Source organism: Poecilia reticulata, linkage group LG10 (genome assembly GCF_000633615.1).
Source record: "Poecilia reticulata strain Guanapo linkage group LG10, Guppy_female_1.0+MT, whole genome shotgun sequence".
Taxonomy (NCBI): domain Eukaryota; kingdom Metazoa; phylum Chordata; class Actinopteri; order Cyprinodontiformes; family Poeciliidae; genus Poecilia; species Poecilia reticulata.
This window is the reverse complement of record NC_024340.1, coordinates 21,140,445-21,161,960: the sequence shown is the minus strand read 5'-3', so window position 1 is coordinate 21,161,960 and position 21,516 is coordinate 21,140,445. Positions and strand designations below refer to the sequence as shown.

The 21,516-nt window shown below is 39.0% G+C and overlaps 2 protein-coding genes across 6 annotated transcripts; one reads left to right on the top strand and one right to left on the bottom strand.

Moving 5' to 3' along the window:
• The first annotated feature begins 34 nt into the window (after positions 1-34).
• LOC103471451 (protein RD3) lies at positions 35-3,410 on the top strand. Its single transcript, XM_008420461.2, has 3 exons — positions 35-289; positions 423-730; positions 2,271-3,410. Exons 2-3 carry the CDS (start codon positions 423-425, stop codon positions 2,641-2,643), a joined length of 681 nt encoding a protein of 226 aa, XP_008418683.1. The 5' UTR covers positions 35-289; the 3' UTR covers positions 2,644-3,410.
• An 831-nt stretch (positions 3,411-4,241) lies between these two features.
• Positions 4,242-11,206, bottom strand: stx5a (syntaxin 5A). 5 transcript variants are annotated; one of them, XM_008420463.2, is made up of 12 exons: positions 11,097-11,206; positions 10,447-10,674; positions 9,136-9,206; positions 8,867-8,922; positions 8,698-8,768; positions 8,489-8,605; positions 8,174-8,230; positions 7,976-8,057; positions 6,312-6,398; positions 6,067-6,170; positions 5,685-5,806; positions 4,242-5,407 (listed from the first exon to the last, which is right to left on the bottom strand). In XM_008420463.2, the coding sequence occupies exons 2-12, from the start codon at positions 10,507-10,509 to the stop codon at positions 5,248-5,250; spliced, it is 990 nt and encodes a 329-aa protein (XP_008418685.1). In that variant the 5' UTR covers positions 10,510-10,674; positions 11,097-11,206; the 3' UTR covers positions 4,242-5,247. The 5 variants fall into 5 exon arrangements, with proteins under 5 accessions (XP_008418685.1, XP_008418684.1, XP_017162424.1 ...); XM_008420462.2 differs by having other exon boundaries at positions 9,136-9,209; positions 11,097-11,204; XM_017306935.1 differs by having other exon boundaries at positions 9,136-9,209; positions 10,447-10,627; positions 11,097-11,204.
• Between the last annotated feature and the right edge of the window lie 10,310 nt (positions 11,207-21,516).

Sequence of the window (21,516 nt, the reverse complement as noted above, 5' to 3'; positions counted from 1 at the left end):
TCGTCACTCTATCTTTATTAATACGGGACGACATTCATTCTCAATCCCAAACTCACACAGTCGCTCCACGCACGCCTCAAAGTATTACCTGCGCTGTCTGCCAGGGACCTCCACAGGTAGCCAGGCAGTCAGGCAGCTGTGCGCCACCGGCTGGAGTCTCATTCATCCACTCTGCCCATGGAGGTCTCCTCTTCCTCTGGCTGCTGACAGAGTCTTGACCAGACAGACAACTGAGGGATTTCTGCCAGATAGAAACACACCACCGCTTTGCACATTCACTGTCATAAAGGTATGTGAACGAATAAAAAGGGGGAGAATACTCATGTGTTATTATTTAGATGTTTGCTGTGATTTTAATCCACTTTTTCCACGTAAAGGTTGTGTATTTTGTCACACTGTGAGATGTGATTTCTCTTTTCCAGATGTTTCCTTGGTCGGCTGTCTTCTCCCTCGAGCCCAAAGTGCCGGGTCAGCGGAGCACAGAGGAGCTGGTGACCAACACTCTGATGCTGGAGCTGGGCGCCATGGTGAAGCGGACCGAGCGCATCCATTTGGAGAGGGCCACCGAGGGCCGGCGCCGGCGCCGCAGCTCCTCCTCCACGGCGGACTACAGCTGGCTGGCACACGCCCCGACCCCTCAGCCCTACCAGCTGACCCCCAACGACCTGCTGGAGCTGCAGGACCTCTGTGCCAAGGTGCCCCCTGCACAGTGCGGCCCTGCCATCGTTAGGTGAGAAACACTGAAACAGGTGAAAGAGTCTATCAGGCAGGAAAACAAGCAGAGAATTAAATTTAAAAAGGTGTGAAGTTGACTGGGGAACCATAGTATGAATTGTAGTTTTTCTCCCCACAAAGCATCATTAACTTAATAAACATGCAACTTCTCAATTTGCGCTTTATTGTTCATTTTATTATAGACCATTTAGTATTTTTACCCTATTTAATTATCAAGTTAAGTGCTTTTCACCAACAATTCAGACTCACTGAAGTGTGTTTTTCACGACTGATGGTCTCTAAAATCATTGTGAAACAGAGACAACATTATAACATAAAATATGAAAATATGAAGAGATTTTGAAGGACAAGAGAGTTGCAGAGTTGCAGTCTTGTAATCCCTTTAAAACTCTGAGCAGCAACATGCTGATGCTCTCAGATCCTCACTACCTGTGAAAAACAATGAGATGAAACTTACTCCTTCTGATTTCTATGTGTTCTTTTATTTTTATTTGTTTGAATTTAGCAGCCAGATCTACTTAAAAAGTGCAACAGGAGCTAGTTTTCAAATACAGTTTGTATGTCTTATCACTACTTTTGAGTGCTTAGAAAGAAAAAGAAAAACTTCAGAAAAAGCAGACAAGTTAGGGATGAAGTTGTCGAAAAGTTTCAAGTAAACAGATCTGAAAATGGAAGAGGACATGGACTGGAGCAACCAAGAGGCCAGTTCTAACTCTGAAGGAGCTGCAGATATAGTTCAGATTGGAAAATGTTGTTGAAATTTCAACAATTTATACTTTACACAAATCTATCTTTTATGAAAGAATGGCAAGACATTCCTGACAAAGTCCTGTTATGTAGCGTGCACAGCAAATGTGCTCTGATTAAATTCTTCTTTGGACTAAATACGTAATGCCAGAAGAAACTAACACCCTGTGCCTAACATGTGAAACATGCTGATGGCAATATCATGCTGTGGGGTTAGCGCTCCTTTAGCAGGATGCTACATAATGGACAAACCTAAAAGAAAAACTGAGAGGCTGCAAAAATCCTCAAGACATGAGAAGGAAGAGGGTCACTTTAAAAGATGTCACTTCCACCCCCATGACTGCATCAGCCTACATGTTTGAAATGATTAATCATGATAAATCAGTTATTGAAATATTCGTCGACTAATTTAATAATCAATGAATTGTCAATTGGGGTATAGTGAACCTGAAAGGGTAATCTGATGATAGAACAGCACAGTTAGAGCAGTAATTTAGCCTAAAATGTACAAAAAATATTTTGCATTTGCTACAATTGATCAAGAGCATAAAAAATGTTGTTATTGCAATTGAGGCAAAAATGTTTATTTTCTTATTTAAAAAAAGGAACTGAATAATGTGTTTGTCTGTTTGTGTATTTTTAATATTGTACAAAATAAGCTTAAAAGATTAAACAAAAAAATCTGCAGAATATGCCCAATTTTTAAAATCAAATTAATTGATTAATCGTCACAATAATCGATTACTAAGCGGTATCCCTAATCAGATCACGTCCTCTCCTCGCTGCAGGTTTAGGAGGCTGGTGTCCCAGATGGAGCCTGAGGTCCACGAGGTTCCCCGGCTGTTTCGCACAGTGCTACGCGACTGCGTGGACGAGGTCAGCGGCAACGACGAGGTCCAGCCGCCGAGCGCGTTTTACGAGAAGCAGCAGCGCAGCAAGAGCCTCTCCTTCGTTACGTTCCGCACAAAGTTTCGCACCGGGCAGATGTTCAAGGGGAGCGGCTTGAGGGGCTCCAGGGGGAACCTGCAGCAGCAAGTGGATTGGTCCGACGATGAGGACGATGGAGAGGGCGAAGAAGAAGCCATAAGGGCCAGAGCGAGGAAGGGGAGGAGCAAGAGCATGCCAGAGATCACCCCATTGGAGCAGAGCGCTCAGGGGTGAGACCAGGGGAGGAAGAAGTCACTTCGAGGAGTGAGGAAGGAAAAATTAGAGTAAATTATGAAACGAAGACAACAAGACTCACTTTTCTCAAAAGAGACGACGACAATGATGACGACAGCGGAAGCATTTGACAATTTTATAACTGTTTCATTCCAGTAAACTTTAGAAACTCAGAAGCATTATTGTTCTGGTTGAAGGCTTTACTCTGTACTGATGGTTGAGTTCCAACCAGTCTTTGACCACGCAGCAGATCTTTGAGACAGAGTGAGCAGGAATTATTTATTCTTCAAAAAATGGTTTATTGACCATTCCAAACTCAACTTAGGTAACTGCAATGCCACAATTTTGCACACTGACCAATGACGACACTGTGACAGATCAGCACATCATCTCCAGCAGGCATCCCGATCCAAACCAAACTCTTAATTTTGCAACCAGCTGAAACAACAACATCATCTGCTGACAAATTCAAAAACTCAAGCACTCCTCAGACGTGGTGTAAGAGACATCTAATGAACTGTCCCTTTAAAGCATGTCATGCAACGAGAGGGTGGGGGTGAGCACACTCAGCTCAGGCTGCTTGTCTGCTGACTCAGCAGATTCTGTCACTTTGTGAAAGCTCTCCTGTCAACAGAGCTACTGCAACTCAACCTGAATTATATCTGATGTTTTAACTTATTTTTTTTATTCTGAATGTGCATGCATGTATTTGGAGAAATATAAAGTGTTTTCATGTAAACAGTGTGATTAAAATGCTGTTTTCTCTACATTGTCTCTGTTTTTGATTTAAATACGGTTCTTAACATTTAGGACTAAGTTTTGAGGCCGTTTCAGTCTGCAGACTAAAAAGGAACAATTAAACATCATTGGTGCAATGAGATTCTTGGGCTCAGAAATCTACAAATTAAAAATAAGACGTTAAAGAAAAAAAATATATGGATGTATAAATAAGACATAATTCTTATATTAGGATTATAGTGAATGATAATGTAAATTTTAGTTTACACTCTGACTATGTAAATGGAGGGGATTAAATCATGTGTACTAACAAATACATATATATGCATTATAAATGTGAGACTTTTTACAAAAAACATTTCTGAAAAAGCCTTTTTTTTTCTTCAAATAACTAAAAGAAAAATATATCAGAAATATTAGTTTAACTATTCCCAAAAGTCAAGCAAACATCCTACTAAAGTGACGTTAAATAGTTCAAGAGGTCACAGGAGCAAACCAGACGCGTAATTCTGTCTTTATAAACTTTACACTTCACAAAATTTAGTCTAAAAGCGTAAGTGTGGTGATGCTAGGGTTGGATGCAGTGGCAATCAGAAACCAGTCCATAAAGTTCTCTGGAAGAGCACACAAAGCTTGGAGGTTTGAAGCTACACTTTCTGCAGAAAGTTGGTTGGTTCTGCACATTGTGCCTCTTAGCATGCAATTTGAAAACTATTCAGTTTATGCAACCACTTCAACAAAACTGCACAGACATGAAAGACTAAAACAAAAACCATGTCACTTTGGCAAATAGAAAGAAAAAATCTGATTTGCCTGATTATCTCACCATAAAAAAAAAACAAAACTCCCAAACATCAGCATCAGGATCCGATTTCGTTTTATTATTGTGCACTCGCTCATCAACACATCATTAGAACTATTTGCACATTGTACAATAAAGTCAAGGCATTTGGCTAAAAGAAACTGGTGGGAGAATAGGAACCATGTCTTCTCAAAAGGAGACAATCATTTAAATAACATCCTGTACATTAGGTAAAGAGGGCAGACAACCAACCAGATACTTCCAGGGAATCTGGCAGCTCGAGTCACTTCATTAGCAGAGAAACCCCTTCATTAGTTCTGATCCTCTGTGGGGCTCAGCATGAATGAGTCCCGTTTATCCCTTTAATACTTGAAACGCTTGATGACTCCCGGACATTTCCAGTAACAATTCTTTTAACATGTTTCTACATCAAATTATTCTGCAGACTTGAGTTCAGCTGACTGTACCCGTCACAGGTTAGAGCGTTCCCATTTGGCAAATAAAGCAGAACAAAATGTAACTGGATAAAACAGTTCACAGCATAAATGAATGGTGAATTTAGAAATAATGATTAGACAAGGTATTATCTCTCCCAGTAACACCAAGAAAACTAATATGAGGATAGATTCCGGTTCTATTGTTTGCTGTTGAAATGGAAGTAAAAAAAAATGGATAAAAGGGTAAAGAAGAAGAAGAAACAATTTTTATAAGACAGTTTGCAGAATCAAACTATTAAATTACAGCCATTTTGATTAAATGTTTACAAAGAATTGGTCAAAGTACAACGCAGAGCAGCCTTTCCTCTCTACAAACTGGAGATTTTACACCATTTATTTGTTTTGTTTGGACAGAGCTCAATCACTTCATCTTTCAAAGTGTTGAACCACGAGTCCATAGCTTGGAAATAATCGGCTGAGTCCATGTTTGTTTGAATTCACCCCAAGTTGGCATCAAACCGTTCTAAAGAAGTCCGTCTTCTCAGTGTGTGGTGTGGACGTCTCCCAGTCCGACATTAGCTTCAGTTGATACGCTTTTCCTCTCTTTCAGATGCCCAACCCTTTTCTTTATGCGAAGAAGACAACAAAGATGATGAAGAAAACTATGAGGACAAGAAAGACCTTGATCATCAGCCAGCGGTTGGAGGAGACTGACTGGAAGTATTTCAGGATTTCTGTGTGAGCGGCCTCGACGTTCAGCTGTGTGTCCTCCACGTTGGCGTCAATCCTGCAGGGAGACGATGAGTTAGAGGGGGCAGTCATATCTGTGTTTCTGTCAGATTAGCCATCTTTAAAACATTAACAGCTAAATATCTGACAGATTCAGTGCATGAACAACGCTGATAGTACAAATATTTAGCCACACATATTCCTCTTGTCACCGAGTTTCAAACATGGCAGAATATTTCTAGAAGACCCATTTGAGAGGTTTTACTCTCTAGTTATTAACTTTAATAGTATTAGAGATATGAGAATAATATGATCTATCCTCACGCATCTCTCACCTCTGGATGGTCTCTTCTTGCTCCTTCACCATGTGAGCCAGTTGCTGGAATATGGAGCCCAGCTCCACAATGGTGCTCTCGATGTTCTGCATGGTGTCTGCACGGCTTTGGATGTACGAGTCCTGGAAACATCATCAAGAATTTAATAAAAAATACATTAATTAAAAAAGACAATATGGGCAATATGTCTGCAGTGAAATAGCAGCAAATTCGGGATGTCCAGTTTTGATCTCAAGAAAAGTCTCTGACTCCATCTGGGCTTCCCCAAATAGCCTCAGTGATTTTAAAGAACTGTCAAACTAGGATGATGTTTAAATATCTGTTCTTAATTGGCTGTTTCTATTTCGTCCATCAGTACGAGTGACTAGCAGCAGCCGGGTACCTGCTCATCAATGAGCTGGAGCTGCAGAGGGTTGCTCTGGGAGTCCATGTCGATGGCCACATCCCCCATGCTCCGGGACTCGTCCTGCATCAGGACCGAGCTTTCTGAAGGGAAAAACACACGCATGATAAATGGGATTTAACGAGAACCCTGAATGTTACAGCGGAAAAGCTGAAAGAACAGCGGGCACATACAGTTGCTGCTAATACCCGCTGTGTGAGGCAAGCGTTCCAGGGGGGGAGTACCTTTTAAATTTGAGGTTGTATAGCCCTGGAAGTCATTGCGCGGCTCGCGAGCTGCATGCGGCTCCTGGGCCCCTTTTTTGCGGCTCCCTAAAATATTTTTTAATCTTTGCATTACAGAGGACCAAATACAGTAAGAATCATTCACAAAAACTTCGAGCAGTTCACTACTGCAACAGCTGTACTGGCACCACAACCTAGGCTGTGCTAGTAAACCTGAAGAGCATGCTCAGTGTTGATGTGCAAAAGCAACTGGCTCATAGAATCTGTTCGTAATGCAAATAATTCATGAAAATCCACAGCACATGATCAAAATACAGTTATTGGGGTAGATGTATTCATGTGAACAAAGTACTGACTGCATGTACTGGGCAAACTTCTCAGCAGGCTGACATTTCTGGATTAAAAATTTATTTTTTAGGTGATTTTATTCAACTCTCTGGATTTTTGGTTTTTGAAAACCACCAGCCATCTTTAACAAGAACAGACAAACACTCAAAATGCATCACTGTGGTAATCTGACTTTCAGCTTAACTGACTTACTAAAACAAACTTAATTTTTAGGTGATTTTCTAATTAACTGAAATGGATCTGCACCACGACTACAATCAGAACATTCAAAAGGTCGACTCAACACACCAATCAGTCTTTCTGTGTGATTCGGCTTTCCAGGTTTCTGTGAGGCCTGACACGATATAAATTTTTATTGACACTTTTGATTTTATTAAGCTCAGAACGGTGCTGTCAAAGTAAACCGTGCTGTTTGTGTTTAAAGACTGACAATATTTTGAACTTCTTAGTTTTAATGCAGGTAATTTATCCAATAAATGCAAAAAGTGACAATAATTTTCGGCTCTCGATCAACTGATCAATGATCAAATCAGTGTTACCTGGTAAAAATGGATTTCGGCCTAATTGGTGCATCTCTTCAGATTATATAAAACACAGTAATATGAAACACAATACACAATAATAGTGAAACACTTAAGTTTTGAACTGCTTTTTGATGTTTCATTAAAAAAGCAGAATTCAAAGGGTAGTGGTAAACATTTTATAGGCAAAGTTCATTTATACACAGAAATTATTTACTCATCTAGGCCTGCTCTTATGAAGAAAAGTCCTACTAGGGGTCTGTGTTGCTAATTAGCTATGATTATATACACGATGATGCAGGTAGTAGATTGTTTTCATTTACGTTTTTTGCATCTGTTCCTATCAAATAAATAGTATCAGGAAATAAATATATAAATAAAAATGATCTATGATTAAGAGAGTAGGAGGCAGCCATACCTTCCAGCTAAACTGTAAGATGGTTAATGTAGACGACCATTTCTGAATAAACGGTAATGAACGTTAGGGATGCGTTTCTTCCACACACAGATGTAATGTAAATGTACGCTTCCATTTCTTAAGAAGAAATTTTAGAGCTTCCTCTAAATGTCCTCTGGGCTGTCCAGATAACATTCTAGCTTTTGATTTGAATTAACTGCAGCTGCTCATCTCCCCAGACCACATGGGCTGTTCAGCCAGAAACGCAGCTTTGGCACAACGTCTGGCTTTATCAGTGCAGAGTAAACGCGCCACAATGAAGCTGTACGTCTTTACTTTGATGCCACTCATGTAAAGCTGACTGATCATGCATGAAGCCAGGAAGCGTTCAGACTTACTGAAGTTATTGGCCATCATAGGAGAAGACGCCGCAGGAGGCTGGGAGAACTGCTCTCTCCTGCTGCGCTGCTGCTTCAGGTTCTGTGGAAAATGTAAGTGATAAACGTTAAAAAAGGAAAGCAAGATCTTACCACAACCTAAAAATGAAAAAAATTTTTTTGAAGTGCAATATTATAGGAAGAAAAAAAATCTCTCACCTCAGTTCGAACTTCTAGGACTGATTTAAAGTCGTTAGACATGGATGCCAGTTTGGACTGTAAACAAGACAAAAATCAAATATTTAATATTTTCAGACCACACCAAATGTCTTCTACTTATATGCAAACAGAAATACAAACACATTTGCTTCTTTTCTACTTTCTTAGTCAAAATAAATACAACAAAACACTGATACATTTTAGTTTTTACTTTGCACAGGTTGTTAATCCTGGCCAAAATCAAAGAGGGTTTATCATCATTTAGGTCCCATCTGCCTGTGGAGTCTGAACAAGAAACCTGAGACTGTGGGCTACCTGTAACGACACCACGATGGTGTTTGAGTGGGTCTGGATGTGCCGGCCACCCGGAGCGGCGCGGGACCTCACCAGGTCCTGCAGCTGTGCGATCTGTTTGTTCAGACTGTTGATATCCTGCAGACACAAACGCAGCAGAAGGATGAGTCAGTGTGAAAACATTTCACCGAGTGTAAACTCACACTAAGCTCACCGCTAAATCAACTCACTTGCTTAATGATGTAGGTGAGTTCCTCTATCTCCACCGCCTTGTCGTCAAATAGAGATTTTCTTTTGGCCACTGAAACGACACACCGGCAGCAAACAGAATCAGCGTTTTGATCAAAGCTGCACAAAGCTTTTATTACTGCAGAAGCAATGTAAAACATAAATACTTACAAATAGTGAGTTTTTCCAATTTGGCAAACGTATTGCTCAAGTCTTTTCCAATTCTCCTACAAGATCAAACAGAAACACAGCTTTATTAGCCAACCGCACCGTTAAAGAGCATGTATTCAGAATTTTTTTTATTTCATTTTGAATCAATTTTCTCCAATGACTTAAAGTAAAACATATGGGTGAGTGTACTTTGACACTTAAAAACATGTAGAGAGAGCAAATATCTGAGCTGCAAAAACACACACAGAGGCAGAGAAAGAGGCTCTTACTTGGCCATAAGTGTGAAGTCGCTGTGTTGCCTGAGAGCGTTGTGAGCTGGTTTACTGGGCTGCACTCCATTCTGCTACAGGAGGAACACAAGAACAAAGTGATCAGACTTACATGAAGAAGAACATACAATGTGTTCCTCTATATGACTCCACGTTATCACCAAAGGGGAAGAAAAAGGAGTTCATCATCTTTCAGTTTCCCTGGTAAAAAGAAAATCCCCCCATTAGCTTTTACTCTTTATTCTAACAGACAGGTTTTGTAAAAAACAATCAGTGCATTGTCAATTGGTTAATTTGCTGCAAAATGTCTATTTGATCACATTTTTCTTTTTAACTAATATATCACAGGGTTTCAGTAAGATATTTAATAATTTTAAAGACAATATGATACACATAAAGAACCAACATTAAATACAAAAACTGACTAAACGTATCTTGTTAACACCTTAGCTTTAACTGGATTGATAAGTTCAACAGTTAAGTAAAACTTTGTTAATGTACAGTAGTGCTTTCACACCTTGGCTACCAAATTTCAACGTCTTACTGTAGATAGTATCAAAATAATGATTAAAAAAAAACCTAAACCAACAATGTTTTGGTTTTAATTTCCCAAACATTCAGTTTAATTACTTTCAGAAGCAGCAGCCTGGAGCATGTTTGTGGAAACATCTGAACATTTAAATTAACTTCATTTAAAAAGCAGTAAAACAATATGTTTTAACTTTTAAAACTGCACAAAAATAATGAAGATATTCGTTACAAAACGTTCTCAAAGTTGTGTATTGAAGCATAGTGTCTAAAATTACTCTAAAAAAAGCTTTTTGTGTAATCTAGATAAGGCAAACATCACCGAAAGGTCCCTTTTCAGCCACTTTTAATCATTCATTAATAGCCTCAAAATAAGTCTTCTACTAAAAACACACTGTTTTTGTAATTATTTGAATAGAAACTGGACAGAAAATAGAGATATAACCTGAAAATGTGAATACAACTGACAAATTGTATTTTGTCAATTAAAGTTATTGGTGAAAATATAAACAACCTGTTGAAATGAGCCGAATCAAGATCTGCCTTTTAAACTGGAGCTGGCGCTCTGTCTAAATCTGAAGAAACCAAAAGTGGAACCAAACCACAAAAATAAATACGAAAAACTTAAAGCTAAGCAGAAGTGTTTATATAGTTGGTTATACTTGATCATAAAAATAAATGACCTAATGTGGGCTATGTGTTTGCGTATGTATTGAAGTTTGGGACAATTTTTGCTGTTGTTATTGTTGTGCTCTGATGATGAGGGTGTTTCCACCAACATACCTGTCTGCCCTGGAGAGATTTACAGGCCGACTGAAACTCCAAGGTTCGGTCGCGGCACGTCATCGTGGCGCCGATTAGAGGGTTAGAAACCCGCTGTGGATCACTGGAAACGACCGGATCCTCCTCCTCAAGCGGGTCTGGTGAATAATGAGCAAGACGACCACCAGATGTACCGAGAAACCTACATCCAAGACGGGGTGTTCTTCATTAACAAAGGCATACGCATGTCTGTGACAGAAAAAAAAACAACATATGGAAACCTCTCTGAAGGGACGATGAGAAATACACAAAACACCAGATAAGAAATACAAAACAACACTCAACCGGCACCGTCGATTTCAACAGCTACAGATATGTTGAAGTCAACTAGAAAAAACTAGATAATAAATAAGAGATATCGGTCGTAACTAACACAGAGACCTACTGAGAGCTAAATATACATATCATTAGGTAAAGATGATTAATCTGAAGTCTAGGACCAGGCCGCCCATCACCACGTACAGCTGATCACGGCCTAACGTTAGCTAAGCGATGCTAACAGGTTTTTCGAGCGATTCCTTCATTATTGCCGTGACTTAATAATGTCTAAACTGACAAGATGAAGTCTTTTTTGGCTTGAAACATCAAAATTTATCTTTGTTTCAACTTACTTGAGTCGGTATCACACCATTTTAATGTGGCTTCTCGATGTTTCTGATGAGAAGTAACCAACCTTACAGTTAAAGTTCCGATCCGGGTCATTTCCGGAATTGACGTCACTGCCACGTCTCCTTTACTGAGACTGAAAGTCCCCGGAGTTGTGCCGCTTTCGTCACCAGAGGGCAACATTACTCCTAGGTAAAATGTAATTATAATCAACATAGGACAATAAAAATAACAACCAAATTTAACTTATTTTAGCCTAGTTAATTTTACATAACGAATATAGTAAATGAAAAATAGAAAAACATTGATGAGTTGAGGGGTAATATTACTGCGTATTCATCATTTGACCACCAGGGGGCAACACATTTTTTTTCTGACATTCCAACAGCAGAGTACCAAAGGCAACACAGATACCGAAACCATTAACTCTTGTTATTCTTAAAAATAGATAACAACCATGGTGTTACAAATATCCATCCATCCATTTTCTTGCACCCTTGAATCCTGGATAAATTTAATTCTGCTTAAGTACATAATTTTCCAAAAAAATCAACAGATATTTTAGGAAAGAAAAAAAAATGGCTCTATTATTATTAAAATGTATGCCTCAAATTGTTGTGTTTTTAAGCACTGTTGTGTTTTAAAGCACTGAAGTCTTCTGTAATCATTCAAAACTGAAAAGGAAGGGTTAAAATATATAATCCAATGCCCAAAATTATAAAACATTTATGTTCATTCTTGTTTGCAAAAAAACTTAAACTCAGTCATATTAGAATGAGTGTCTCTCACAATCAGTTTTAAAGTTTTCAAACAGATTCCCTATTGTTTTTAGGTCTGGGCTTTGACTGGGTCATTCTGACACACTCTGTAAATATGCTTTAACTTAAGCCATTCCATGGTAGCTCTGCTTGTATGTTTAGGGTTGTTGTCCCACTGCATACTGCCCCAGTTTCTCTGTGCTGACTACCAATTTTTATTTGTAAAAAGTTAAATAAAAAAAAAAACAAAAAAACAATTTGTCTTTTTCTTATCACTTTAAAGTAAATCCCACTTAATGCTGATTTACCACATAAAATCTAAAGAAAATATGATGAAATTTGTGGTCTTAACATCACAAAATGTGAAAAAGTTCAAAAGATGTGCATATTTTTGCAACTGTTGACATTTTGTCATTAAGTAATAATTCAACTTTTGCGCTACAGCAAACAGGAACGCCCGGAGACACAAAAACACCTGATTGGCTGCCGCCTCAGGTGAGTCGACCTGCAGATATATGGTATGGAAAAATAAAGATAAGATCCAGCAAAGCTCTCTGATGTCCAATCACTCCTGCTGGTACCTGCATCCTCTTCCTGACAGGATCAAGCCTGCCTAAACCACAGCTATGTCCTCGAACATTTCGCTGCTGGACCCCCAACCACAAAACCATGCGTAGCTCTCGACCATCCTGTCTGAGCATGACCCGACCCCCTCATTCAGTTCAACCAACATGTCAGTTTTTGTATCTCACCTCAATGTGTCAGGGCATCTGCATAGCCCATCAAACTTGTTATTTGACATTTACCCATGTCAAGTCATAAAAGAAATAGGGATTTTCTTTTCTTTGTCCCTGGATCTCTTTTCTTAATCAAAAATATTGTACAAAAATATGTTGATCTGTTAATAAGTTCTGAATGAATATGTTTTCAACCTTTGAAACATTGCAACATTGCATATAAATATTCATGGTGTCCAGCAGATGAAGATACTTGACTGTGATACTTCAACAGAAATTAACTGCTTCACTTTTGACCTATTTTTAGTGGTATATGCGCAGCATGATATGGATGTGTAAAGTAATTATTGGGCGTGTCAATGTTTTTCTCTCTTAGCGTATTTCTTAAATCTGCAAATTGTGTTTTGTGTAATAAAGTAGAGTGACAGGAATACGTGTTGAACAGAGGTACAAAATGGCACTGAAGATGTTTTAAAAGCAACCCTTCTCTGGATAGGTGCAAAATACCATAAGATTGTTTAGTCTTAATAGATGTCCTATAAAAAATTCTCATTGCCATGTTATCACACATGATGAGGCAAAGCAGAAAGCTCTCTCAAGATCTTTGTAATCTTACTGTTGCAAATAATAGCAGTAGTATTGGCTATGAATATGTTCCCAAACTTGTGGAAAAATGGGTTAAAATCCCTGAGCAACACCTGGGAATAGTTTCTTAATACCGGAGGCTTCTTGAGGCTGTAAAGGTAAATCCACTTTATTACTCAAAGTCTTTTATGGATTTGATTTCTTTTAATGCGTGGATTACTTGTGCTGTTACAGAATCGAATTTCATTGCCATGTCAAAAAACATCATTAAAAATGTATTTACTAAAGAAAAAGTTCAGTTCCCATTTCCCTGCTGTAGCGATGAAGACAAACATCAAGTTATTTTGCAGTAACTCAGAGGAATTTCCATATCATCTCTGCCATCTTCATACTTTATCCTCTGCCTGTTCTCTTTGCGGACACTTTCCCATGTAGTGACAAAAGAGGCACAGATCTTTTATCAAGACCGATGTCCTTCAGTGGAGTGAGACAGGCAGGGTCTGGGCCATGTTTCTGTTAAAGATAACACCATTTTTTGTGTAAAATGAAAAAAAAAAGCCTCTTTGTATTCGCCTAAAAAAACACTCACTGTCCTGCGAACACGCTTGAATGTTCCCTGCCTTTCTAACGTCGAACTAAATCTCCCTCTTTCTACCCCTGGTCTGTGTTATCTGCCTTTTTGTCACACAGACTCACACAGAGGAGCTGATACCATCTGACAATACACAGACCTGATAGCGGCCAGTACCTGCTTCAACACAGCTGCTGCTACATAAGCAGGGAGGAAACCATGGTTGTAGTTATTAGAAAAAACAGAGAGGGAACAGCAAGGTGGAAAAATACAGGAAGTCCTGATACAAGCAGACAAAGCCACAAAGTGAGGGTTGTAGAGGGAGGAATGGAAGAGAGGCCAAGAGGAAAAGAGGATGTGTGTAACATATGCAAGGAGTCAAAGACAGACACCGCATCCTTCTGGTTTTTGGGAATATTTAGTCAAATGTTAGAAGGATTAACGTGCAAAGAGCTGAACTGAGTAGATCCTAGAGAGAAGACATCCTCTCTATGTCTATACATGACTCACTCTGTCCTTTTCTTGCTCCCTGTCTCCCCAATCTGGCTGCTATATTTAGAGCGGGCATTATGCCCTTTCAACAGAGAGGTTGGCAGCAGCACTTAGCTCTTCTCATCCTCCACTACTATTCCCTTTTTCTCATCTTACATTTTCCTTTCCTTTCCTTTCCTTTCCTTTCCTTTCCTTTCCTTTCCTTTCCTTTCCTTTCCTTTCCTTTCCTTTCCTTTCCTTTCCTTTCCTTTCCNTTTCCTTTCCTTTCCTTTCCTTTCCTTTCCTTTCCTTTCCTTTCCTTTCCTTTCCTTTCCTTTCCTTTCCTTTCCTTTCCTTTCCTTTCCTTTCCAGGAAATCATTAAAATTTAATACATGTCCATAATTTAGCAACCTGTAATTCCAGCACTGTGGAAAAGTCTTGAGGTGCACGTTTCTTTATATAATTACATTCTTTAAGTAACCAGCTTGTCTCATTTCCGTCTTAGTTCTCCAGATTTTTGGACGATCTCTTAAAGAGTTTGGCACAAAAACAACACTGAGTTCTGCCAAAAGAAAACTATGCCTAATGTGCAGTATGGTGGTGGCAGTATCATTATCTGGGTTTACTTTTTTTTAAAGATGGCTCTGGTTGTTTTTATCACATTGAATGAAATTATGAACAGTTCCTAATGTCTGTCAGTTTTTATGAAAACCTTCATATGTCTATAAGAAAAAGGAAAAAGGAGGATTTTATCACTGCTTACCATTTTTTTGCATGTTGGTACTTTAATAATTTGTCTTTGATGATGCTTCAGGTCTTTGAGAATGAAAGGCCTCCATAATCTTTAGCTCCCTTCACACATTCTCATTAAATTCAGGACTCTGGATGGACAAAATCAAAGCCTTAAAATTAGTCAGAAAGAAACATTCCCATAAAATAAAGACTAATTTAAACCTGGGAATCCCAGCCTGAGGTCTTTCTGCATGGAAAAAGACCTGTTGGGTCTCTACAGGTAATCCGGTTCCTATCGCAGATCATTGGTTTCTCTAGATTCCTCCTACGTGTGTGTGCTTGATTGCTTGTCTTGTGTTTTTTTGTTGCTCTGTGTTGCACTGCCAACCTGTGCAGGGCTTAACCTCGCTCTTACAGATTGGCATTAGACTCCAGGTGACCCTGCATAGAAAAGAGACAACGGATGGAAGGATGGATAGACCTAAATCTATCAGGTATATTAATCATTTTGGCCTTAACTTAAAATAAATTATAGGCAGTTTGAATTTTTTTACACAATGTTGAACACGTTATTTCACCACATCATTAATTTATAGTAAAATGCTTACAAGGTCTAAGCAAGAAGCAGGAGAACCAATTTGGACTAATTCTGCTGCACAGACGCAATACGAACACAGGAGAAAAAAAATAGGTCTGTTAGAGTTTCGCCAGTATTGGACATTGTTCCCACAGTGGCACAAGTAAACTGACTCAGATGCATATTAAGGATAATAAAACTCAAATCTGAGGCCTCACATGAATCTGAGTAAATAAATAGTGAGGGCTTGCACACGTTTGTACTTCTGACTCAGCAGCACAGACGAGAGGAGGCGCAGCAACAATATTATGTCTAACAACACAGCGTCACAGCGCATACGCACTTTCTCTCAGTGTCCAACTCCCAGGGTGGCAGCATAATGAAAAGCATCTGTTTACCTTTCATTACGGTCCAACGAGAGATTAAAAAACTAAAGAAACAAAGGAACAGAGGAGGTGGAAGCAGGAAGAGAACCAGAGCACATATGAAAAATAAGACATTTCCTTTAATAACATCTGTAACATCATGGTTGTATTCTGGTATAATTCTGGATATAGTCGAGGACGCAGAGTACACTTTTAATGAGGACAATGAACCAATTAACTTACAAGTTAATACAACATAAACCTGCATCGTTTTATACAAAGACATCATAAAAGGGCACAAATGGTGTAGCAGCAAAAAAAAAAGAGTGTTGCTTTCTTGTCTCTACATAGGCTACAGCAGTACAAAGTATTTGCAGAGTAGAGATTTGTTGTAATGGACACCTAAAATGAAGTTACTGATATGTCTCTAAAGTATCCACTATGTCATACACAGTATGGATATGACAGGTTATAGGATGTTACAGAGTTCAGTAGGGGATAACTAGAGTTTATTCAGACACTGGGAGCTGGAGAGAGTTATCTTAACAGTACATAGCACACTGATGTTGGAAGTTCACACAGGAGAAGGACATCTAAGAGATACAAACATGTCCACTGTATAGCTGCACGAAGAGGCAGGACAGATAAATCCAGATGTTTGTAGAATGAAAGTTTCCTGTCAAACTGATCAGATTTCATGCATTAAAACAGAATGCTTGGTGAAAATGTGCATAACACATAATATACAGAGTGCACCTTGAACTCTTTGATATTTTGTGAAGCAACGCATTGCAGTTCCAAGATAAAATGTGTTGCATTGAGATTTTGTGTGACAGTCCAACACAAAGTCCTACATAATTGTAAAGTGAAAGGTAAATGATACACATCACCTACTAAGAGATGGCAGTCTATCTAAACACACAGGAGAGCATTACAACTCCTGGCAGAAAAAATACCCAGAAAGCACAACCATAAATACAAAGGGATGGGCTAGATCAAAATATATTCGTATTAGGATGGCCCAGTCAAAGTACAAACATATCCAATTGAGACTCTGTGGCAAAATTTGAAAATAAAAAAAATTTAGACTAAAGCAGCTGTGACTGCTGTTGTATACTTTCCCTTCCACTTTGCAATTATGCGCTAGTTAGCGTTTTGCGTCTGTCATTAAAAAATAAGAATATATAAACAAATAAAATACATTGAAGCTCATGTGGTTATTGTGGCCAAATGTGAAAAAGTCTAACGGTTGTAAATACTTTTGTACATCACAAGTGAATGTGTGATTTCGTTTCTTTTGGTCCTCAAAGTAGATTTTATTTCTTGCTGTATCATGAATTGATCTTACAATATGTGCTGTGCAATCTCCATCACAAGTGCAATCTGTACTGCGGTCCAAATACTTATTGGTTTCCCTCTAACATTTGTTTGCTTATTTAAATATTAATCTTAAAACACAAAGTGTTAAATGCTTATGCAAATTATTAATGTCCGAACAGGAAAGACTGCAAGTGATATCACAAAAAAACCCCTCCATTCCCAAGAGTTAAACAAGAGGATTGATACCATAATCCACGTATATTCTGTGTATATGTGTTTTGGTTCATGAACTGGGTGGTTGGGTTTAGCATTAAGATAAAGAAACAGGGCTAAACTAGCCTGGCTCTACCCAAAAGTAACCTAATCTGCCTAACTGAGACCTTTAACCTCTTCCACCTCGGAGGTCCGAGCACCAGGACCATCTGTTAAAATTGAGGGGAAAAAAACGTCAGGTTGATGAGACTGCAGCTAATAAGAAGAAAATATATGCAGAGTTTCTTTTGCAGAAAGAGCTTAAAGGGAGATTTAAGCTTTTAAGCTTCCTCAGACTCATCATTATGAGGTCGTTATTTACGCTGATGAAGCAGAAGCAGAAAGATCCCACTCTGGCTTGGTGATGGGAACAAGGAGGGTTTTCTGAACTGTTTCAAGTGTCTCTTCGCCACAGACCCCAAGGTTAATCACTATGGTCTAAGGCTCAATAGGGCAATTATTTAGGGACTTTTCAGGTGAAAATTTTAAACTAACGAACTCGAGGGTTTAAAGCTCATTTTATGTGATCCTGTATCTAAATTGTGAAGAGTCTCTGATAGTAGTTATTCCCTCGAGTTTTTCAGTTTTTTTCTAAGAGGAAAAAAAGACTTGTATCTTCCCGTGTAACTTTCCCCAAAGTGATCCTAAACACAGATGCATCTCAGTAAATAAGAAAATCAAGTACTTCGTTTATTCTGTAGTTCAATAAAAAAAAAGAAAAACTCAGATATTACATGAATTCACTAGAGTGATTTCAAATTTTTATTCTTGTTAATGTTGATGAATATGGCTCACTGCTAATAAAAACCCAAATTTTTGTTTCAGAAAATATCAAAATATCACATAAGGTCAAAAAAGAATTTTTTTATGGGATATTATGTTATGAATTGCTGTATTGAGAGACATACGCTGACATGCTCCACAAAAACGATACATCGCAAAAGGCAATTGCAAAATAGGTTGGTGATTAATGGAACTAAATCCAAACATATCAATGGAAAGTTTAGTGAAAGGAAGAAACGTGGTTAGAGTGAGTGTGCAAACAGCATCATAAATAAAGCATCATCACACAATTTGACCTTATAAGTGTTGTTTCTAGATTTGTTTTTTTAAGTATAAGAAATGAAGGGTATGTTTGAAGTGAATGCAATAGATGTTCCTCCTATTCATATATTTAATTGTGCTTATATTTGTATAAGAAACAACTTTTCAGACTCTGCTCTCTTTGTCAAGCGACACTCAAGCTATATGTGGAAAGTTACAAGGATGCCTCCCATATGAAAGAAAAGGCCCATTCCGACAAGGTCTGACCCGGCGATATGACAAAATAATGGAAAGTTGAGTGGAAGGACAAAGTTTGGTAGATAAAGTGCACGAGCGATAGGGATAGTGTATTTTATTTGGATATGAAGATCCCAAAGTTTGTGGGAAGAGTGGAGTGGCACAAAATCCTTGTTGCTTGAAGTCCAGAGTGAAGTTTGTACAGCAGGTGACATGGTGGTCCAACACCACGTCATCTGCTGGTGTTGGTCCACTCTATTTTATCAAGTCTAAGTCAGTGCAGTCAATCACTGGGAAGTTTTAGAAAACTTCATGCTCTAAAAGCAACCAAGTGTTGAGTCCACCTACTGTACAGTCCATAAAGTTCTGATTTACTGAGAGAAAAACACGGACACCCTCCATGAGAAGGGGAAGTCGCAAAAGATAATTGTAAGATAAGCTGCCAGTTAGCAGAGCTTTATTCCATGATGGAAAGTTTAGTGAAAGGAAAAAATGTGTTTGGATACTGCACTCTAAGTAGTCAGCTTCTTCAGCAATAACATTTTGTTTGTTTATAGAGAACTAGCAATGGCGTTCTCTATTAAGTATCCTTTTTCAATACATTAAGCCATAATCACCCTCAATGATCAATATTAACAGGAAAAAAATATTTTAATTATATCACTCTGTGTAATAAATCTATATAACACATATTTTTCCATTTTTGAGTTGAAGTACTGAAATAAATCAGCTTTTAAAATCTATTCTAATTCACTGGGATGCACCTGTAAAGCCAAAATTGGACGGTGAAAATATAACAAAGCTCTAGGAAACCTTTGCCTCGGGACTCAGAGGACCAGTTCAGCCTCTTCCTTTAAAACAGTAATAATCCTTCTCCACACCAGAGACTCTCCTTATTGCCAAATGCATCATTAACTCATTCAACGCAGAGGAAGTAACAATAATGCTCAAATACTCTGTCATTGCTATGGTATATATACATTATATATTTAATAGAGAGGTAGTGATTGAAGCATTGATTGACAGCAATAAACACTGAACAATGAGCATGGAAATAAAAAAAAAAAACATAATCTCATCTGAGGAGAGTATAAATACAAAGCTTATCACAGCAGCCACCCAAACAAAGTTCTGCTGCTTCAGTGCCGACGCATAAATAATTCACACTGTGGATGGTAGCTTGTTTCTGGGTGACCATTCTTCAATCAGCGGGACTGTATGAACACTGAGCCGTGACTCGCGGCGTTTCCAAGCTATTGTTGAGCAGTTTTCTAACCCCAAGCCCTAATACGTCACGGCTAAAATGTTCTCAGTCAAATTTGGCACAGCAGACAAGCTCTGAATGGGAGTTGAAGGGGGGAAAAAAACAGACTTTAAACTCTCTGACCTGCCACTTCTTCAGCTCCACACACCGATTGACTGACAAGCTGCTCGGGAAGTAAATCTTTGTTTCCCAACTCTGCAGCCGAGCGGTCATAAAGTAACACTGAGTAAAACCGTGAGATTCAGCCTGAATATAAACAAGTTATGTTCTGGGTGAGAAACACTCCCTGCATCCGGGCTCTAACATGCAACAACAATAGCTATGTTTTCCTTTCACTGCACCGGGGACGGCTATTTGCTTGGTTTCTGTGTGCTGCACACAACACCACCCCACTGATTGTTTGAATTACACTTTGTAAATCTATAGAGTCTCCCATTTGTGACTCGTGTGAGCCCTCTCTGTTTAAATTCAATACATTTGGGCATCGAACCAGCAGGCCACCCAGCGTGAGTCGTTATGCAGGCGGATTAAAGATGAACACAAGCAAAACAGAGACACTTCCCACAATATATACTCTCCTTTACCTCTGCAATCAACCTGGCAGAATTATAATAAAATATAAAAGAGTGGCATGTTATAAAATACTCTCTCTATATATATATATATATGCTTACTTTGCAGTAAAATTGCAGAGAAACAACTGACATATATTTGCACAAATGGCTTATGGCTACTAGCATTCATTTCACATTGCATGTATGTGTGTAGATACGGATGCATGTGTGCCGCAGCGTCAATGTCTGCATTTAGCTTGACGTCTGTGTTCCTGGTATTATTAGTGTGAATGTTTGTGTGAGTGAAGCAGTGGAGAGCCGCCAGGACTCATTATTGTCATTCTCCTCACTGCCGAAAAGAGAGGCAAAGAGAGGCAAAGCGGCTCCTTTCAATTGAGGAGCTGAAGAGAGACAAACACAAAGGGCTCAAAATTAAACAAATGCCGGAAAGAGGCTTGGAGAGCCAGCCCGTGGTCATACGCTTTGAGTGAGAGTGAGCGGTTGCAGGGATAACCCATCTGTGTCTTTCAGTGAGCAGACCACACAGATACCACCCGTCCCAGCATTCATCCTCTCTATTAGGTCCAGAGACACCGGGGTGCCAGCTCATGAACATGCCCCGTATCCTTCTGGTGCGTCTCAAAGTACATATGTCCACTGATAACATGCTGCTGCTGCTGCTTCTCAAATCCTCTTGATATAAACCTGGAATCCGTCTCAGTGTGCAGTTTTCCTTCCACCGAAACATCAACATGAAGGACACTTTGGCCCAGCCAGTCTGGTCTCTTGTGCAGTTAAGTTGCAATCCAGTTTCCAACAAAAAAAAAACCAACAACTTAGCAGAGAGAGTCCTAGTGCCTTCATCCTTCACTCAAGTGACACAGAATGTGCATAAACACACACACACACGCAACCCACCACACACACACACACACGCACCCACGCACACACACACAC